At 36.2% G+C, this 18,645-nt stretch overlaps 1 protein-coding gene across 9 annotated transcripts in view; it reads left to right on the top strand.

Annotated features, from left to right (window-relative positions):
• The window catches only part of ZMYM4 (zinc finger MYM-type containing 4), a 134,720-nt gene extending 116,075 nt beyond the window's left edge, over positions 1 to 18,645 (top strand). For 8 of the 9 annotated variants that reach the window (XM_087858500.1, XM_045782573.2, XM_087858499.1 and 5 more), the window contains 7 exons: positions 1,155 to 1,326; positions 1,507 to 1,602; positions 3,657 to 3,808; positions 11,017 to 11,128; positions 12,585 to 12,872; positions 15,128 to 15,257; positions 16,135 to 18,645. In XM_087858500.1, the coding sequence (XP_087714626.1) occupies positions 1,155 to 1,326; positions 1,507 to 1,602; positions 3,657 to 3,808; positions 11,017 to 11,128; positions 12,585 to 12,872; positions 15,128 to 15,257; positions 16,135 to 16,342 (1,158 nt within the window). In that variant the 3' untranslated portion in view covers positions 16,343 to 18,645. The remainder of the gene's footprint in view (positions 1 to 1,154; positions 1,327 to 1,506; positions 1,603 to 3,656; positions 3,809 to 11,016; positions 11,129 to 12,584; positions 12,873 to 15,127; positions 15,258 to 16,134) is intronic. The other variant, XM_045782571.2, reaches the window with a different exon arrangement.

Genomic DNA, 18,645 nt, shown 5'->3' with positions numbered 1-18,645 from the left:
GTTATCTCTTCTAGAGCAAGCTTTGTTAGTTCATGTCTTTCAAGAAATTTGTTTATTTCATCTGCTTTGTGAAGTTTATTGGCATGACAGCATTCTCTTAACTCTCCTTTTAATGTCTCTAGGATCAGGTACTGTTATTTTATGTTTTCTCGCTTTTTTCCCTGATCATTCTAGCAAAAACTGTATTGATTTTTTTATCTTTTAAAAGAACCAGACTTTTAATTTTATTAATTTTTCTCTATCCTTTTTTCATTGACTTTTGTTCTTATTTTTATTATTTCTTTAATTTTCCCTACTTTGGGTTTTATTTTATTTCATTTATTCTTTTGGTAGGGGGGAGACAGGTGGGGGACAGGCATAGGGAGAGGGAGAGAGAGAATCCCAAGCAGGCAATCCACACTGGGTATGGGGCTTGATCTTATGACCCTGAGATCATGACCTGAGCTGAAGTCAAGAGTCGGATGCTTAACTGACTGAGCCACCCAAGCACCCTTCTTACTTTGGGTTTTAATGTGTCTACTTTTTTCTAGTTTCTTAAGGTAATTCTTGATTTTAGACTTTTACTTATTTTTCATAGAAGCATTTTAGTACTATAAATGTCATTGTAAGCTTCAGCACTGTGGGGAAAAAAATTGATGTTTTCATTTTCACTGAAGTTCAAAAAATTTTCTAATTGCATTTGTGGTTTCTTCTTTGACCATGGGTATTTATAAATGTATTGTTTAATTTCCAATTTTTGAGGATTTTCTTAACATCCTTTCATTATTGGTTTCTAGTTTGATTATAGTTAGAGAATTTTATGGGGGCTTGTTTTGTATCCCAGAATGGATCTGCTCATGTGTTCCATGAAATAGACCTGAGTGGTAATAACTGTTATTCTTACTTCATTGGGTGGGTTCAGTATCTGGAACATAGTGAGTATTCAAATGTTAGTAATTATTAGAGGTCTGCATTTCAACTCTCTTTTTTTTCTTTCCTCATGTGGATTGGATTAACCTCTAAAACTCTTTCTAGCTTTTACGAACTCTGAATCTTTAGGATCTAATAATAAATTGTATATTCTGTAAATTTATTCCCTTCTTTCTTGGAGAACTATGCTTCTTAAAGATTCAGAACTAAACTTTATATTCTGTGAATTTTTGGAATTTTTACAGGGACGGAAGAAGTCTATAGTGGCTGTGGAGCCCAGGAGTCTTATTCAAGGAGCCTTTCAGGGGTGTTCAGTGTCTGGGATGACACTGAAATACATGTACGGGGTAAATGCCTGGAAGAACTGGGTTCAGTGGAAAAATGCCAAGGAAGAGCAGGGGGATCTGAAATGTGGCGGTAAATACACAGCATGAATTTGTGTCTTGATTGAGGGGTTTGGGAGTATATAGTTCAAGTCATCAATCTACACAAAAGGGATACTTACTAGGTCAAAAATTGCATAAAACTTTGGTTTTGGTGTTAAATTTCCCCCCCATTTTTATTTAAACTTCTTATTTCTTTTCCCTTCCTTGTCAGGTATTGAACATACTGCATCTAGCCCATGTTCTGACTCTTTAGGAAGTGCTCAAGACCATGCAGTCTCTCAAGAATCCTCAGAGCCAAGTTGTAGAGGTAAAATCATTTCTTTCTTTGTAGTCTGAATTCTCCAAATCACTTTGAATATTATTGCCGATTTTAAATTTGTAAATGGGAATATTTAAGATTATTTAAAATTTGGAGTTTTATGGTAAAAGAAATTAATATCCTGCTCTCAATTATAAAGAGCTTATTATAAAGGTAAGGTTGTGTGGGCATGAATTTGTTATGCAAACATGAGGATTTGTGTTCTTTCTCTGACGTTACGCAGGTGACTCAAATCTGTATTCTTGAGCCCTGTATCTGTAAAGTAACCCACATGGAACCCAGTGTGACACTTCTGCTGTTGGTGGTGGTGTTGAGAAAAACACCTGGAAAAGCGTTGCCTCTTCTGTAGGAATTTTTCCTAATAATAAGCTCTGTGAGACTGGATACCAGGAAATTTGGGACCCAATAAACAATTCACATAGAGCAGCAGTGTTTAATTTTAGAGCCTACTTTAACTTTTTCTCCCCCACTGGTTTTGAAGTTCCTATTCTAAACTTTTGTTTTCAATTTTTTATTCCTTTTTTATTATCTGTGTTTTATGTAAGATCCTTACTATAATCTTTGTGGAATGAGATAGGGCAGGAATGGATGAGTATGTCCTTGTCACTAGATATTTTGCCTCTTTGCAACTATACCTTCTTTCTAACAACCAGGTAATTGCATGCACTCCTGGCTTCACCTCAGTCTACCCTGATGGCTTATGGATACATGTCACTCTCCTTATTGGAGCAGTTAGTGGCTGCTGTGGTCTGTGACTGACTCAGTGAGTTCCTGCATATCAAGTGTAATCTCTGCTGAGTGATAAAATATACTTCTGTTTGGAGGTTTATTAGGCCCTTTAACTCCCAGTTTGAGCTACAGCACTCTTTGTTTTAAAGAAGGAAGGGGGTGGGGAGAATGGAGAGGTAATATTATATTACACTACCAGGCCTAAATGCAAAAGCCACAGGGGATGCCTACTCATTTCTGCTATTCATTCATCCAAAAAAGTACTGAGTTTATGCACCAGGTATGTACCATGCATGTTGGTTAGGTACTCCGGTAAACAGGTCGGACATGGTCCTTGCCCTTCTGAACCACCATTTACCTTTTGTAAAACCAAATCAGGGAAACTCGAATGTATCTTTGAAAACATGCAACTTTGTCTAAATGCAGAGGAGCTTTGACTGGAAAGAGTGCTTCCATTCTAATCTGAATTGAAGTAGGATCTCTCCTGGAGTAGTTTCTCCACATATCAAATTGTAGGATCTCTACAAATCAAATTGGGTCACTCTCCTGGTAAAATTAATTCAGTTCTTCGTTGTCTTCAAAGCCTTAATATGCTAAGTGAGATTTACTGCGATCGGCCCCCATCTACTCTTCTTGATTTTGTCCTGTACATCTGAGTCCCCTCAACCTTTTCATTTTTCTGTATTCCAGCATTTCTAAGGGCATGAATATGTTATATGTTACTTGAAGTGTTCTTTATTCAAATAAATCTGAATTAGAAAAAGTTAAACAGCATTTTTATGCAGATATTCTGGAACCTTTAATAAACCTTTTATATATCATTGTGAATTCTTTAGACACAGATACAGTATGCTGCTGTTTTCTAAATTTGTCAGATCTTAGAAACCCAGTTTTCTCCAGCTCTCATATTACTAGTATTTTGTGGAATATGCTTTGGGAAATATTTTTATACCCTTAGATTGCAATTCTTTATTCATTTGTTTAATTCTTCACCTCTCAAGGTCCGGCATTTGTGTCACATCCTCCAGAATCTCCCCTGACCCTTCCCTGTCTGATAGATGCTCCTCATTTGCTTTCCTAGAATCCTTCTTAAATTAAACTCCTGTCATATCACCTGTTACACATGGTACACTTCATTGTTTTTATTTCTTGAACTGAAAAAGCCTTGAGATCGGGATTTATCTCTAATCCATGTATTCGCCAGTGTACACTGCAATGCCTGAACCCACAGCAGTGTTGTTTTTCAGTGAATAGAGTAATGTTACTGTGTTTCTTATAAGTCAATATTTCAGATGTTTTCTACCTTTCCACAGTCCGTTCTATCAAGCTGAAGGAAGATATTCTGTCCTGCACTTTTGCTGAGTTGAGTTTGGGTTTATGCCAGTTTATCCAAGAGGTGCGGAGACCAAATGGTGAAAAATATGATCCAGACAGTATCTTATACTTGTGCCTTGGAATTCAGCAGGTATCAAATTCAGTAATTGTTCTCAAATGTACTGCATTTTTAGTAATTCTGATAGATCTTGTGATTCAAGCTGAAAAATTATAGTGTATACGGTGGTTTGGTATTGCTTTTATACTCCGTTCTTAATGAACCATTGCCCCTGATTTAAAAGTCTTGGTCATATAGCCTTCTGTAAGCCAAAATGAGACTTTTAGTAGAATAACAGAAATTGAGGGTGGTGCATTTTTTTGTTACATGGACAAAAGAGCCAAAAATAGCAAATTCACAAAAAGTGACATAGGAGACCTTGTATATATATGTATGTACTTATGTAAATCATGTAGTCTCATTTAAAATTTTTTAAGTCCATATTAATATAACAGACATGGGGCACCTGAGTGGCTCAGTCAGGTAAGCATCTGCCTTCAGCTCAGGTCATGATTCCAGGGTCCTGGGATTGAGCCCAATGTTGGGTTCCCTGCTCAGCAGGGAGTCTCCTTTCTCCCTCACCCAGCTCGTGTGCTCTCTGTCAAATAAAGAAATAAAATCTTAAAAAAAAAAATAAAATGACATACCATTATATGTCTATCACATTAGCAAAAAGAATTATAACACTTATTGTTGGTATGAATTCTGTGAAGGGGATTTGCCTTCATAGCTGGTGTTAATTAGTACACACTTTGTAGATAGCAGTTTTGAGCACGTGTTTCAGGAGTATTTTTGAATGTTCATACTCTTCTGCCAGTAATTCACTTTTTGGGAGTCTGACGCAACTAATACTGTGAAGTTCAGACATCGTTTGCACAAAATTGGAAGTAACTTCAATGCCCACCAGAATGTATGTTTAAGTAAATTACAGTATATTTATAAAGTTGTATATTACATAGCCAAAAAAAATTATTTACAAAGTAACTTCCAGTAACGTGTAAAAATAGTAATACTAAAAAGCATTAAGTAAACAAAATGAGAGTATGAATTATATGTGCCTCCGTGTATGTTAACATGTAGTGATTTAAAAACCAGTCCTATAAATATGTAGTAAAATGAAATGCACCAAAATATGTAGATAGTGGTTATCATCTCGGGTAGTAGTGCTCTGGATGTTGTTGATTTTTCTTTTCTGTATTTGCCAGATTTTTTTCCATTTGTATGGTTGGGAGGGTGTTCTTTTCTTTAGGCATTTATTCCTAAAGTTTTGTTTTTTAATTATAAAAGTAGTATGTGCTCAGTGTAACTGTTAAAACAGTAAGTTGAAGGCATATAAGGACCATTTTCTCTCCCTCATCCCCAGTCTCTGAGATAAACAGTGTTGCAGCGTCTGTCCTTCCGCGCCCTGTGTAGAGATGTTTTAGATGTATATTGTTGTTTTGCTTAGTTTTTAGGAAAGTGGGGCTGATACCATACACATTTTTCTGCAGCTTACTTTTCTCAATCTGTGTATCCCTTCAGGTGAATATAGATCAAATTCCATCCTTTATAAACGAAAGCTGTGTAATATTGCAGAGTATGAATATACCAATTATTTAGCCTTTCTTCTTTAAAGTATTCAGGTTACTCCCGCCTTATTCTTAAAAACAGTGCTTTAGTAAATATTTTATTTGAATGCCTGATGAACTGGTGCTTTTATTTCTAGGTTAAAGCATATACAGACTTTTTTAAAAGATTTTATTTATTTATTTAAGAGAGAGACAGAACATGGGTGGGGGAGGGCAGAGGGAGAAGGAGAAGCAGACTCCCTGCTGAGCAGGAAGCCAGAGGTCGTGGGGCTCTATCTAGACCAGGACCCTTGACTCCTGACCCGAGCTGAAGGGAGACGCTTAACCAACTGGTCCACCCAGGCACCCCCATATATAGATTTCTCTAATTTTAAGATATTTTCATTTTACTTTCCAGACTGGTTAACTTACAGCTTTACCAGCAGTGTTGTGAGTGCCCATTTATTGAATTCTCCTCTTTTTAATGTTTATTATTCTGATGGTCTGATGGCTTAAAAAAGGGGGCATCTGATGGCTCCAATTTGTATTTTCCAATTTTTATCAAGTAGATTGTCTTTTTATGCTGTTCGTCGTTTGGCTTTTTCCTTTCTATCTGTAGGATCTCTTTTACATTGGGGATAGGAGCTCTGATGTAAATGCTTGAAATAAACTTTTCCAGTATATTTTTGTCTTCCAGTCTTTGTCTATGTATTTCCCAGTCAAAAATTTTTCCTTTTTATATAGTTTAATAATATGCATTTATTTCCCTTTAAAATTCCTGGTTTTTCTGTGTTGTTTAGGATGGTCTTACTACTTAAGTGTTTAGATTCTCATAAATTTCTTTCTAAAATATTCATTTTTTTAAGATTATTTTTAATACATCTGAAATTCGGTTTTGTACATGATAAAAGTATATTTCTGATGAGTGACATTTGCAGTGGTACCTACTTATCTACTTATGCAAGCAGCATTCATTTTCCCCAGTCAGAAGAGTACTTTAGTTTTTTAATTATTGTTCCCATTATATTTTGATTCATTTTCTTGATTGTGGAAGATATTTTTAAAATCAACATATGAGAGGACTTTTATAGATTCTTTCAACCAGAATTTATTGCCACGCGTGCATTTTGGTTAGGTAAAAATTGTAAAGATTCTAAACACACTTCCTGTACTTTTAGAGTTTATGATATTATGGATCTAAAGAACATTTTCTAATTTTATCAGTGCAGATGTCAAGAATTGTGGTAGTGATTCCTATAATCAAAACGTCATTGCTGTGATTTCAGTCAAAAACATTTGACTGCTTTACATACCAAACACTCTGCTACCTATAAAATATACTCTAATTTGTGAGACGAATCATAAACTTATGAAAATTTTTTCTAGTATATTTTTCATGTTGTTTATACTAATAAATGAGTATATAATAATACTTTTAGAAAGAGGCTATAAGTTAATTGTCAGCCGATTGTTTTAGAAAGTAAATATTATGAGCCTTTTATCAATTTTGACAAAAAGTAACTTTTCCTTAACTGTAAAGAATTTTAAAAGGTTACTTATGTTGACATCTCAGATGTGCTTCCTCTTTTCTTTTTTTTTCTGGTTATAAAAATAATTATGCTTATTGTAAGGAATTTTGAAAATACATAAACATGTAAAGACATAAACTAAACTGTAATATCAGTACCTGGACCACCACTGTTAACATTAGCCAAGAAGGGGATAATTGACAAAAGAAACAAATAGACAGGTAACAAAGAAAATCAACAGAAAGTTAACAGGCAAAATGTACCAGGAATGCCTAACAGTCATTTACTGTGTATGCTATGTATTAATATAAGCTTATTTCATATATTAACTCATTTATTTGTTAGTGTGCCCCTCTGATGTGTAAGGACTGTGATCATCACCATTTTCTGCTGAGGCACAGTGAGTTAAAATCTTGCCTGAAGTCCCCAAGGTAGTAATTGGCAGGGCCAGGATGTGAATCCAGATGGTTATTTTCAGATTCTGTTCTTAAGATCACTGTGGTGGACCGCCTCTCTAATGTGAAAGGTGCTCAACTATAACCAAGGAAAAATGTCAGCCATTAGGCTGATTGAAAGATTGAGAAGTTTGATAATACCAAGTATTAGTGAAGATATGTGTACATTTTTCTGTGTGGAGGTCTTTTCAAAGGGCAAGTTGATGTGACTGAAAACTTTAAATGCACATGGGGGTGCCTGGCTGGTTCAGTCAGTGGAGTGTGCAACTCTTGGGGTTGTGAGTTCAAGTGCTATGTTGAGTGCAGAAATTACTTAAAAATCTAAAAAAAAAAAAAAAAAAAAAACTTCAAATGCATGTAGATTCTTCAGTCTAGTAAATCCATTGGTTAGTATTTTTCCCCAAAGAAATGCATGCACATGTACATAGAAAGACATGTACTGGTATTTTCGTTGTAACATTGGTTTTAACAGCAAAAATTGGAAACCATCTATGTGTTCATCAAAACAGTGGTGGCTCAATCATCTATCATATGTCTGTACTATTGAATACTATATAGTAGTTAAAAAGTAATGAATTGCTCTTATAGATATTTACATGGAAAACTCTTAGAGACATACATTTTTGAAGTAGTGTAGGCAATATTTACACTGTGATAAGATACACATACCATAAAACTTACCATTTTAAAGTTTACAATTCAGTGGCATTAACTACATTCAGGATGTTGTACAATCATCATCGCTATGTCGCTTTAGAACTTTAATACCCTAAATGGAAATCTCATCCCCATTAAGTAGCCACTCCTTATTACCTCCTCCGTTTAGTTCCTGGCAACAGTAAATCTGCTTTCTATCTGTATGGATTTGCCTATTCTGGATATTTCATATAAGTGTAATTATGTAATTTTTATGTGGCCTTTTGTGTCTGGCCTCCTTCAACACACGGTGGTTCACCTATTTTGTAGCATGAATCAGTACTTCATTCCTTTTAGGTCTGAATTATTTAATTCTTGGATATACCACATTTTGTCCACTCCTCTGTTCATGGACATTTGAGTGGTTTGTACCTTCTGACTATCATGAAAAGTAAATGATACTGTGAACTGTGAGCGTTCATGTACAGGATTTTGTTTGAGCGCCTGTTTTCAATTCTTTTGGGTCTTACGCCTGCAAGTGGAATCACAGGGTTGTATGGTAACTCTATGATTAGCTTGTTGAGAAACATCAAACCATTTTCCACAGTGGCTGCACCATTTTACGTTCCCAGCAACAGTGTATGAGGGTTCTGTTTATCTCCATAGCCTTGCCAACATTTGTTAATTTCCTTTTTTCTTAATAGTCGTCTAATGAATATGAGGTGATACCTCATTGGAGTTTTAATTTTCATTTCTCTAACGATTAAATGTCATTGAGCATTTTTTCATGTACTTGTTGGCCATTTGTTTATCCTCTTTGAATAAATATTTAAGTCCTTTGCTCCATTTCTAAATTGAGTCGTTTGTCTTTTTGTTGTTGAGTTGTAGAATTTCTTTATATATTCTGGATATTAAACTCTTTATCAGATACATGATTTGCAAATATTTTTTCTTAGTCTCTGGGTTTTCTTTTCACTCTCTTGTTGTATACTTTGATGCACAAAAGTTCTGAATTTTGATGTGTAGTTTATTTTTCCTGTTGCATGTGCTTTTGGTGTTGTATCTAAGAATCCATTGTCAAATTCAGGTTCATGAAGATTCACTCCTATGTCTTAAGAGTTTTATGGTTTTAGTTCTTACGTTTAGGTCATTGATCCATTTTGAATTCATTTTTTTATCTCATATAAGGTAGGGATACATGTGAGTTAGGGAAATCCCACCACCATTTGTTGAAGAGACTGTTTTTTCTCCATTGAATGGTCTTGACATCCTTGTTGAAAATCATTTGACATGTGTTTATTTTGGATTTTCAGTGCTCATACATTTATCTGTGTGGTTATTCATATGGCAGTACACACTATTTTGATTACAGTGTTGCTTAGTACTAAATTTTGAAATACGGAAGTGTGATTCTTCAAGATACAGTTGGTAATTCAGGGTTCCTTGCAATTCCATATGAATTCGAGGATTGGCTTTTCCCTTTCGGGGAGAAAAAAGAAAGAAAGAAAGCTATTGAAATTTTGATAGGATTGCACTGAATCTCTAGATTCCTTTGGGCAGTATTGCTATTTTAACAGTATTCTCTTCAGATCCATTAATATGAGATGCTTTAGTATTCTTTAATTTCTTAGCATTTATTGATTGATTGATTGTAGTTTTAACTGTATAAGTCATGCACCTCCTTGGTTCAATTTATTCTTAAGTATTCTTTCTGATACAATTGTAAATTGAATTGTTTTCCTAATTTCCTTTTTGGATTGTTCTTTGCAAGTGATTTTTGTGTTGTTTGTATCCTGTAACTTTGCTGAATTCATTTATTAACTCTAATAACAATTTTGTTTGTGTGTGGATTCTTTAGAATTTTCTATGTATAGGCTCATGTCATTTTTAAATGGAGGTAGTTTTACTCCTTAGGACCTTTCCTATTTGAATGCCTTTTATTTGTTTTTCCTGCTTGGTTACTCTGGCTAGGACTTCAAGTACAGTGTTAAATGGAAGTAGCAAGAACAGGCAGTTTTGTCTTGTTCCTGGTCTAAGGGGGAAAGTGATTTCTAAAACATGTATTTTATATGTACTTGAGTAAAGGTATAAAACTCAACTTTGTATTTCTGATGCATAGTGAGTTAGAGTATGTCATTCTTCCACTTTTTTCCATAATGAGGATATAATATTTTTAGGTTGTGAAAATAACTTTATTAAAAGAAGGAAAAGGTGAATACTTTTCAACAGTAAAACTGTAATCTGGCAGTGTCATGAATTGCCTTTGAAGAGGCCTATAAAAATGCATGTTGAAGTGTCATGTAACTTTTATTAGCCAGAACAAATGTAACTAGAAATAAAATTTTTCTCCAAGTCACACATTGGATAGAAAAGCAGAAAACCAGAATAGCCGTAGATAAATAAATAAATAAAAATACCAAATCTTAAAAATAGCAAAAGATTTTTGGCATGTAATTATACCTTGTGTTATTCTGTAAATGCTCATTTTATTTCCCTGAGTGATTTCATCTACCTGCCCTGTACCCTCAAGATGTTTTTTAGCAGTACTTTACCCAGGCTGTTTCTTATTTCCCATTCTGTGACACGATTCTTGATGGTTATAATTAGCATAGTTTTACATCCTGTAATTAGACTCGAACTTTTTGAAGGCTGGGTTGTGGGGCAGAGAGTTGAGAGCTATGGCTTAAAACTTGGGTATCCTCAGGTCACCTGACACTAGCTAACTGTATTATTTCAGGAAGTGATCTTGTAACTAGGCAAAAAAACCCAAAACCATCTGAGAGCACATTTGCATTTAGATCCTGTGAATTTGAAAAATTATTTGGAAAATACAAATTAGAACCAATTTTTAGTATATCAGTTTCACGAACTGAGTAAAAGGTACTTATTTATTATAATTATTCTGTATCATCCATGTTTTAAAAAGGAAATAGAAAATTTTCCCTTGTAAGCTCGGTGCTTGAGGTATTGACAGTTCATATGAAAAGGACCTTATAGCTTGAATCCTGATATTTTAAGATGTATCCTTAAAATGAGGGTAAAAATTAAGGGTAAACTTTATTCCTTAAAATAATCTTTAAAAAAATAACTCGTGTTTTCTTTGTATCAACATGTTTCCATTTTTTCTCTTGTAGTACCTGTTTGAAAATGGTAGAATAGATAACATTTTTACTGAGCCCTATTCCAGATTTATGATTGAACTTACCAAACTCTTGAAAATATGGGAACCTACAATACTTCCTAATGGTAGGATGTTTATCATTTATTTTGATTCTTTTCATGATATGCCTTCCTAAATTGCTTAATTTTTATGATTATCTTTTTATAAATTGTTCCTTTATATTTCTATCTTGATTTATAGCATATTTGGGCTTTTGTGGAGAAGATCTTTGGTTTATTATTGATTTTGGTAAAATTATAATTTCCATACAGTACTAATGCTAATGAAACAAAAAACAACTGGAAGTTGTATTTACTTTTTAGAAGCCATTTTTGATCTGGTAGTGTCGGTGAGGTTGCACACTCTGCCAGCAGCTGCCACATGCTTCTAGACTGTACCCATCAGCAGTGGGCCTTCTTCAGTAGTTCTTTATTAGTACCCTGTACTGGTTGTTACAAGACTTAAGTCTTCATCCTTGAATTATCTTTGACTCTAGGTCGATGGACAACTCCCTGATTTACTACTGGTCTTAGGCTCCTTGGCTGTGAACGGAGAGGTTGAAGGCAATCTTCAAGAATTTGTGCCCCTTTCTTTTTGGCTCGAGAGCACCTTTTAAACATTCTGAGCAGTGTGGTGGCTTGATGCATTTAGCATCCAAAGAAGAGACAGGGGAGATAGAGTTGGAAGTAATAAATTCATGTTTGTGGTTAGTCTCCCAAGAATAGAATGCATAAGCAGCAACAAAGAGAATTGGTGAGAGAACATCAGGAAGGGTTTAAGGGCTGTCATGAGGAGTGTGCTTAAAGGTGTACTCATCTTAATTCTTCTGCAGGACACCTGCTTTTCAAGAAGAATCTCCATATAAGTCATCACAGTAATCACTCTTAATATAAATTTAAATTAAGGGGGGGTGTGAAGGAGGGAAGGAGCTAGCTGCCTTCTAATGATCTGAGCTAAAAGGAAACTGAACCAGTTAACAGTTAGCATAATGATCTCAAATAGGAGTCTGCAAACTGCTTGATCTGGCCTGCTGCCTGTTTCTGTATAGTCCATGAGTTACAAATGGTTGGGAGAAAATCTAAAAAACAGTAATATTTTGTGGCAAATGAAAATGAAAATTATATGAAATTTAAATTTGTGTGTGTAAGTAAACTTTATCGGGACCCAGCCAGACCTGGTTGTTTCTGTATTGTCTGCGGCTCCTTATCTTCAGTAACAACAAAGTTGTTCCGAGCCTCCGTGGCCCACAGTACTTGAAATATTTACCATCTGGCTCTTTACAGAAAAAGTTTGCCAAACCCTGGTCTAAAATAACAATAGATTAAAGCTGTTTCAGGGGATTGCTCACAGTGTCTGCTTCGGTGGAGGCATCTGCTCTTTCTTTGCGGTGCCTTTTCTGGTTTTCCATATAAGGAAGAGGGGGAAAGAGGGGAACAATGGGTCATTTCCTTTATATCTTCTTGTCTGAGAATTTGAGAAATTACTCGGTCCTATTTAGCAGGAGCTTAGTACTGTTACTGCTTTCCCCCTTCTTCGGTGCAGGTTACATGTTCTCTCGCATTGAAGAAGAGCATTTGTGGGAGTGCAAACAGCTGGGCGCTTACTCACCAATCGTCCTCTTGAACACCCTCCTTTTCTTCAATACCAAATACTTTCAACTCAAGAATGTTACTGAGCACTTGAAGCTTTCCTTTGCCCACGTGATGAGACGGACCAGGACTCTGAAGTATAGCACCAAGATGACATATCTGAGGTTCTTCCCACCTTTACAAAAGCAGGAGTCAGAACCAGGTGTGTGGTGGAGTTTGAGAGATTTCTATTCGAAGTCCGGTTAGTATACAAATAGAGACTTACCGCAGCAGGGTAACTGTAAATTCTAGACATGGAAGAGTGTAGCTTTAGTTTACTATGTAGATGCTTTTTTATTGCCAGGGCTGGGTTAAAGTCCGGACACAAAATGAGAGCAATCACTTGGCTTCACTGTACTTTTATTGGTTTTTAAATTAAAAATTCTGACTTCATTGGTCAGAAGTAGAGCCCAACTCTGCATTGTAAAACTTCCCAGGGAATTTAGGCATACAGCTAAGAATCAGAAGCACTGATTTAGAGGCAGGAGATCAGCCAATTGCTAGTTAAAAGGAAACCTAATTTTTAAATCTACTGTTTCTAAATCCTTTTTTTTTTTTTTTTTTGACCAGAGCACCTCTTTTTGTTAACATTAACTGTCAGTTTCTGAAGAAACTTAAAAGCTGGCGTAGAGTATACAGATGGTGTTTGACTTGATAATTTTTCAACTTTACAGTCGTGAAAACGCGATATGTGCCCATTCAGTAGAAACTGTACTTTCATTGTGGACTTTTGGTATTTTCTGGGGCTAGTGGAATGCAGTATGATCCTCTCTTGTGATGCTGGGCAGCAACAGTCTGCAGCTCCCGGTGAGGCCCGGGATCACGAGGTAGACACCTATACACTTACAGCCATTCTGTACTGAGTCAGCTTTTCCACTTTCCAGTACAGTATTTAAACAATGACATGAGATAATCAATACTTCATTATAAAATAGGCTTTGTGTTAGAGGATTTTGCCCAACTGTGGGCTATATAAGTGTTCTGAGCATGTTTAAGCTACAATGTTCGTTAGGTTCCATGTATTAAATGCATTTTCGGTTTAAGACGGGTTTATCAGGTTGTAACCCCATCGTATGTCAAGGAAGATCTGTACTGCTTTTGTACACGGTGGAATGACATCAGCAATCACAATTTTCTTAGAAGGTTTATGGTCTTACGTTCCTAAAGTAGCCTGTTAAATAATAGTTTGTTTTTAACATTTAAAAAATTAACATATTATGGAACTAGACATTAAACGTATTAATTTTGATCAAAATTGTAAGTTTTTAAATTCTCAAAATCAGGTGTTACTTCCTTGGGATAAGAGTGAAATATATATATATTTTTGAATGTGAGAATTTAAAAATTAGTGAAACTAAAGTCTGTAAAGAATAATTGTGATGTTCATGGTTGTGTTAACTTTTCTCTCAGTTGCTCTTTTTCTTTAGAAAATGTAACACCATTGTGCTTTTTTACCCCATGACTATGTCCTGTCTCCTTTATTTTGTTCATATATAGCCCACTTTGTGCTCTGAATTGATATTAATTGGGGGCAGGGAGAGGCAGTGTTTTCTGATGAGTTGCTTTACAAGACTGGTAGTAAGTTCAGCTTCTTTTCTGAATGAACGAGTCTTTATATTTAGGTATCCTGTAAATAGAAAACTGGGGTGAATTTTAAGTAGTAACTAATGCAGGAAGCTGGGGAAAGTTCTTTGCCACCTATTAAGAGCGTCTGTAAGAAAAGAAGAAGAAAACCTTTTTCCTCAGGTTTGCAGCAGATCCCCCACCCACTACTATTCTCTTGAATAGTGGAATGGAGAAAGTGGGAAAGAAACAGCCCTACTTTCCATGTCTTCACCCTGGTTTCTTTTTGATAACCCTTGGCCTCTGCAAAATTCTGTTGCTGAAAAAGGGCTTGCCCTTTTCTTATCAAATAGTTAACTTCACTGAGAATTTCTTTTCCCAACAAAGACTCCATTTCTCATAATACTATGACAGATAAAAGAGACTTGACAAACACCCAGTGGACACGGATGCCCCACAGTAAAAGCATTTTCAGGTAAAGAGGTGACAGCTTCTCTCTTGAGCTCTTCTGTAGAAGAGCCCTTAGAACCCTTTCTTTTCCTTCTTTATCTTGCTGTGGCTTACGCTATACCTGACGAAATTTCATAACAAAGTCATGTTCAGAATGAGGACCTGACTCTCCAGTACCATGCTCTTTGCCATGCTGCACCCACTTTGGTGAGCAGAGGAACATAAATTTTACAGAACAGGGACTCGGATTTGTTCAGTTCTATTAAGCAGTACCTGAAATACTGCCTAGGACCCCCATAGGTGCTCAGTCAGTGCTTGTGGGATGCGTGAGTGAACGGGAGGGGGAGGGAGTGACAGTTCTGACTGGAAAGAAAGCTCAGTGGGTGTCTTGAGACCGGAAGAAAAGATTTTTCTAATCTTTTGATTATTATTTCCCATCTCAAGATAAACTGACTGTTGGCAAAAGGAAACGAAATGAAGATGAAGAGGTTCCAGTGGGTGTGGAGATGGCAGAGAATACTGACAACCCACTACGATGCCCGGTCCGACTTTACGAGTTCTACCTGTCAAAATGGTAAGCGGTCTTCCTCTGCGCTAGATTCAGCACACTTCAAAAAGTAGTTCCCATGTTTTGGATTTCAGATGCTTGCATATCAGAAATACAACTTCAGACAGGATGTACCTTTAATCTCCTTTTGTCCCTATTCTCATATCTGCCTGGATTTTGGACCCAGAAACAAACTGCTTAATCTTGATAATTGTTTTTCTGAAAATCTCTTCACAAGCAAGAATCGCAGCTAGTGTTTGATCTTTACAACTGTTGTTCAACCTTTTATGTGATAACTAAACTGTTGTGATTTTACTATTTATTTAGGAAAAATTTTAGAGGAGAGGTTGTACTACTAAATGTATAAATGGAAATACAGTTTATTTTTAAGGAATTTGTATTTTTTGAGTGGTCTTTCTCTTACAGAAACTTTAAGACTTAGAGTTATAAGAGCCACACTAAAGCACTTTTTTCTCAAAAAAATATCGTGACTGGGTTTGCCCTGTGGTAATGTGTATTGAGTGCTCTTGGGGATCATTCCAGGATATTGGGTACTGAGGATATGTGGTTCTCAGCCATAGTGTCAAATGTGAGTTGAATTTTTTGTTGCTCCTAATGTTTTAAATACTGAAGTTTGTGAACGACTTATACTTTGTCTTCTAATAACATTATACTCACCTCCGGTGACTGTAGGAGGAAAAAATATGCAGTTAGAGGTTGCACCTGGGGCAGAATGCCTGTAAACTTATTTCTCTCTCTGGGTGCGTTGCTTATCTATGACATTAGTCACAGTAGGGAAACAGGTGAGAGCCACTATATTAAAGAGTAGTTACGTATTTCCTATACTTTCTGATCCCCAATTTCCTTAGTTTCTTTCTTTCTTTCTTTTTTTTCCTATGGATAGTTCTGAAAGTGTGAAGCAGAGGAATGATGTGTTTTACCTGCAACCCGAGCGCTCCTGTGTTCCGAATAGCCCCATGTGGTACTCCACATTCCCGATAGACCCTGGGACCCTGGACACCATGTTAACACGTATTCTCATGGTGAGGGAGGTACACGAAGAACTTGCCAAAGCCAAATCAGAAGACTCTGATGTTGAATTATCAGATTGAAGTGGAAGTGGGGTTCCTATTTTCATACACATGGGTATGCACCAAACTGTGAATGCATCCAGCTCTGGAAAACGATGTACAAGTCCAAGTCCTCTTGACTTGATTATAAGATAACGGAAAGCAGATGACTCGTGAACCACAGTGTGGATGTACAAATGAAAATTGAAGGAAAGAATATGAACTGAGAAATGTTGTTCTTTGGCAGTGATATAGTTCTTAGACATCTTCAGAATGACTAACCAATTTCTCTGAGTGGTGCATAATCTTATTTTGTTTGGGAATAACAAATTGTGGAATATTTTTAAGGAAAACTGTTGTATAAAACTCTACCATAGTAACCTTAGACCTTAGAGAGGTAGCTTTGAAATAAAACCTTGGCTGCAGTAGGCCACTTGGGCAAGCCCTATGTGCACGTCAGGGGAGAAATCAGTGCAGAGCGAAGAGTGACATCAGATGAGGACTGTTGGGACCCAGACTTGAAGACCCAATAAAAATACTCAACTTTTTTCTAAAAGGTAGAGAGTGAAGTGGTCTTGATTTTGATTTTCACTGCCAAGCCAATTCTGTGAAGGATAGAAGCCTCTGGTGCTTTTGCCATGGGTCCCTCACATCAGGGAAAAAAGGCCTTCACTGCTGTTCACACAGTAATGTGTCCCTTTCACTTTCTGGGTCTAGCCTTCTCAGCTATGGGTCTGGATGTGGGTAAATTGAGGTAAAGGGGCTGAAGCTCCACGAACTGATTATGCACACAGAAGATCTGTGGAGCCCGTTAGACCCCAAGTGTCTTGAAATGTTTGTAGAAAACCCACTAAAATGCCCGCTTCTCTGGGTGTCAGCCTTTATTGCTGCTGTCTCATAGCATGAGCTGTGGTACACAGAAATGGGGGTTCTCCTTTTGTTTTCATTTTATCCCCAAATGGCAGCTTTTCTCTCATTGTTTTATCTTCCTGTTTCCCAAATCCTCTTATTTTGTCTTTTGCACCAGTTTCTGGAGGGCCTTGTCGTTTCAAAAATAGTCTCTCTCCTTACTCTGGCAAACCTGTGGGTGATTCCACAAAGACACAGTATTACTTAGCTATCAGAATTATGGTAGAAAAGGTCCTAGTATGTTCCTATAAAGCATTTGGAAGATGATCTTGTTGCCCTAAGAAACCTGAAAATACGCATTCTGGGTTAGGATACAAAGACATTGACTGTCTTGCAGATCCACAGCCGGTCTTAGAGCATTATTCCAAACTCTAGCTGTTTTAGTAGTTCTGTGAGGATCGCAAGTCATAGGTGTGTTTGGCATATCAGTCCATCTCCCTCATCTCCATTCGCAGTTTCTTCCCCCAGAAAATTTTGACTCAAAGCTTTTATGGTGTTGACCAATCACAGAGCTTCTTTAGCTGATGTGGATTTGACCCTGTAATAGAAATGAGAGAAGTCCAAAAAGCCTCTTAGAAATTTTAACCTTGAAAGTCTTTTCAATATGTCCCATTTTTTAGATGGGGTGGCAGGTGTTTTGTTTTTTTTTTAAATAAATGAAAGTCATTTAAATACAATAAAAATTTTAAAGTAGGCCTTTTGACATTGTGTATTTGATGGTTCTGTCCCTCTGCCTGTAACAGATTTCATTTTGGTTACCAGGAAACTTTGTGAAAGAAGTAAATCTGCCCCAATTCTGTATGATTAATTCCATCTGTGTTTGTCATTTCTGACTGGAAAACTTCTTACATCCAGAGCTTGTTTGATACGGAGGAAAAACAACTGGATTGTCTGATAAGTCTGCCAATAAACTATCCAGAAACATCAGTTGTAATAGCCCCCACTATACAGATTTTATGGTTTGTATAAACACTAACAATTCCCCTTCTGTAGTTGTATCAAGAACAAATATTGTTGGCATAGTAGATACATTGTTAGAAAACACCAGAGAGGAAAAAAGAAATCTGTATCTTTTAACTGAGAACAGCTAATACCCAGTTCAATGACTGTATCAGGACTTCAATTGCATGTTAGTCCACAGAGTTGTCCAGAACCTAAATTAATTCGTAAAAGAAAATCTTGATTAATTATTGGTCATTCTTCATAAGCGTAGTTGTTGATATATGTGTCAGACTATTTGCTTTTTAAAATTTTATTAAAATTATGTAAAATTGCATTTTTATTTCCAGGGGAGGGAAAAAAAAACATCAAACAAACAAGCGAAACATCTAAATTATCCTTTCTGTTCTTTTTTGTTTTTTAACCACTTTTGGGTTCTCCCCTTGCAGAAACCACAGAAATATTCCCTTAGAATAAAATAGTATATTTGTATTTGA

The sequence above is a fragment of the Ursus americanus genome, chromosome 33 (assembly GCF_024610735.1).
Source record: "Ursus americanus isolate L20-20 chromosome 33, mUrsAme1.1.p, whole genome shotgun sequence".
Taxonomy (NCBI): domain Eukaryota; kingdom Metazoa; phylum Chordata; class Mammalia; order Carnivora; family Ursidae; genus Ursus; species Ursus americanus.
This window is presented reverse-complemented; position numbering and strand designations above follow the sequence as displayed.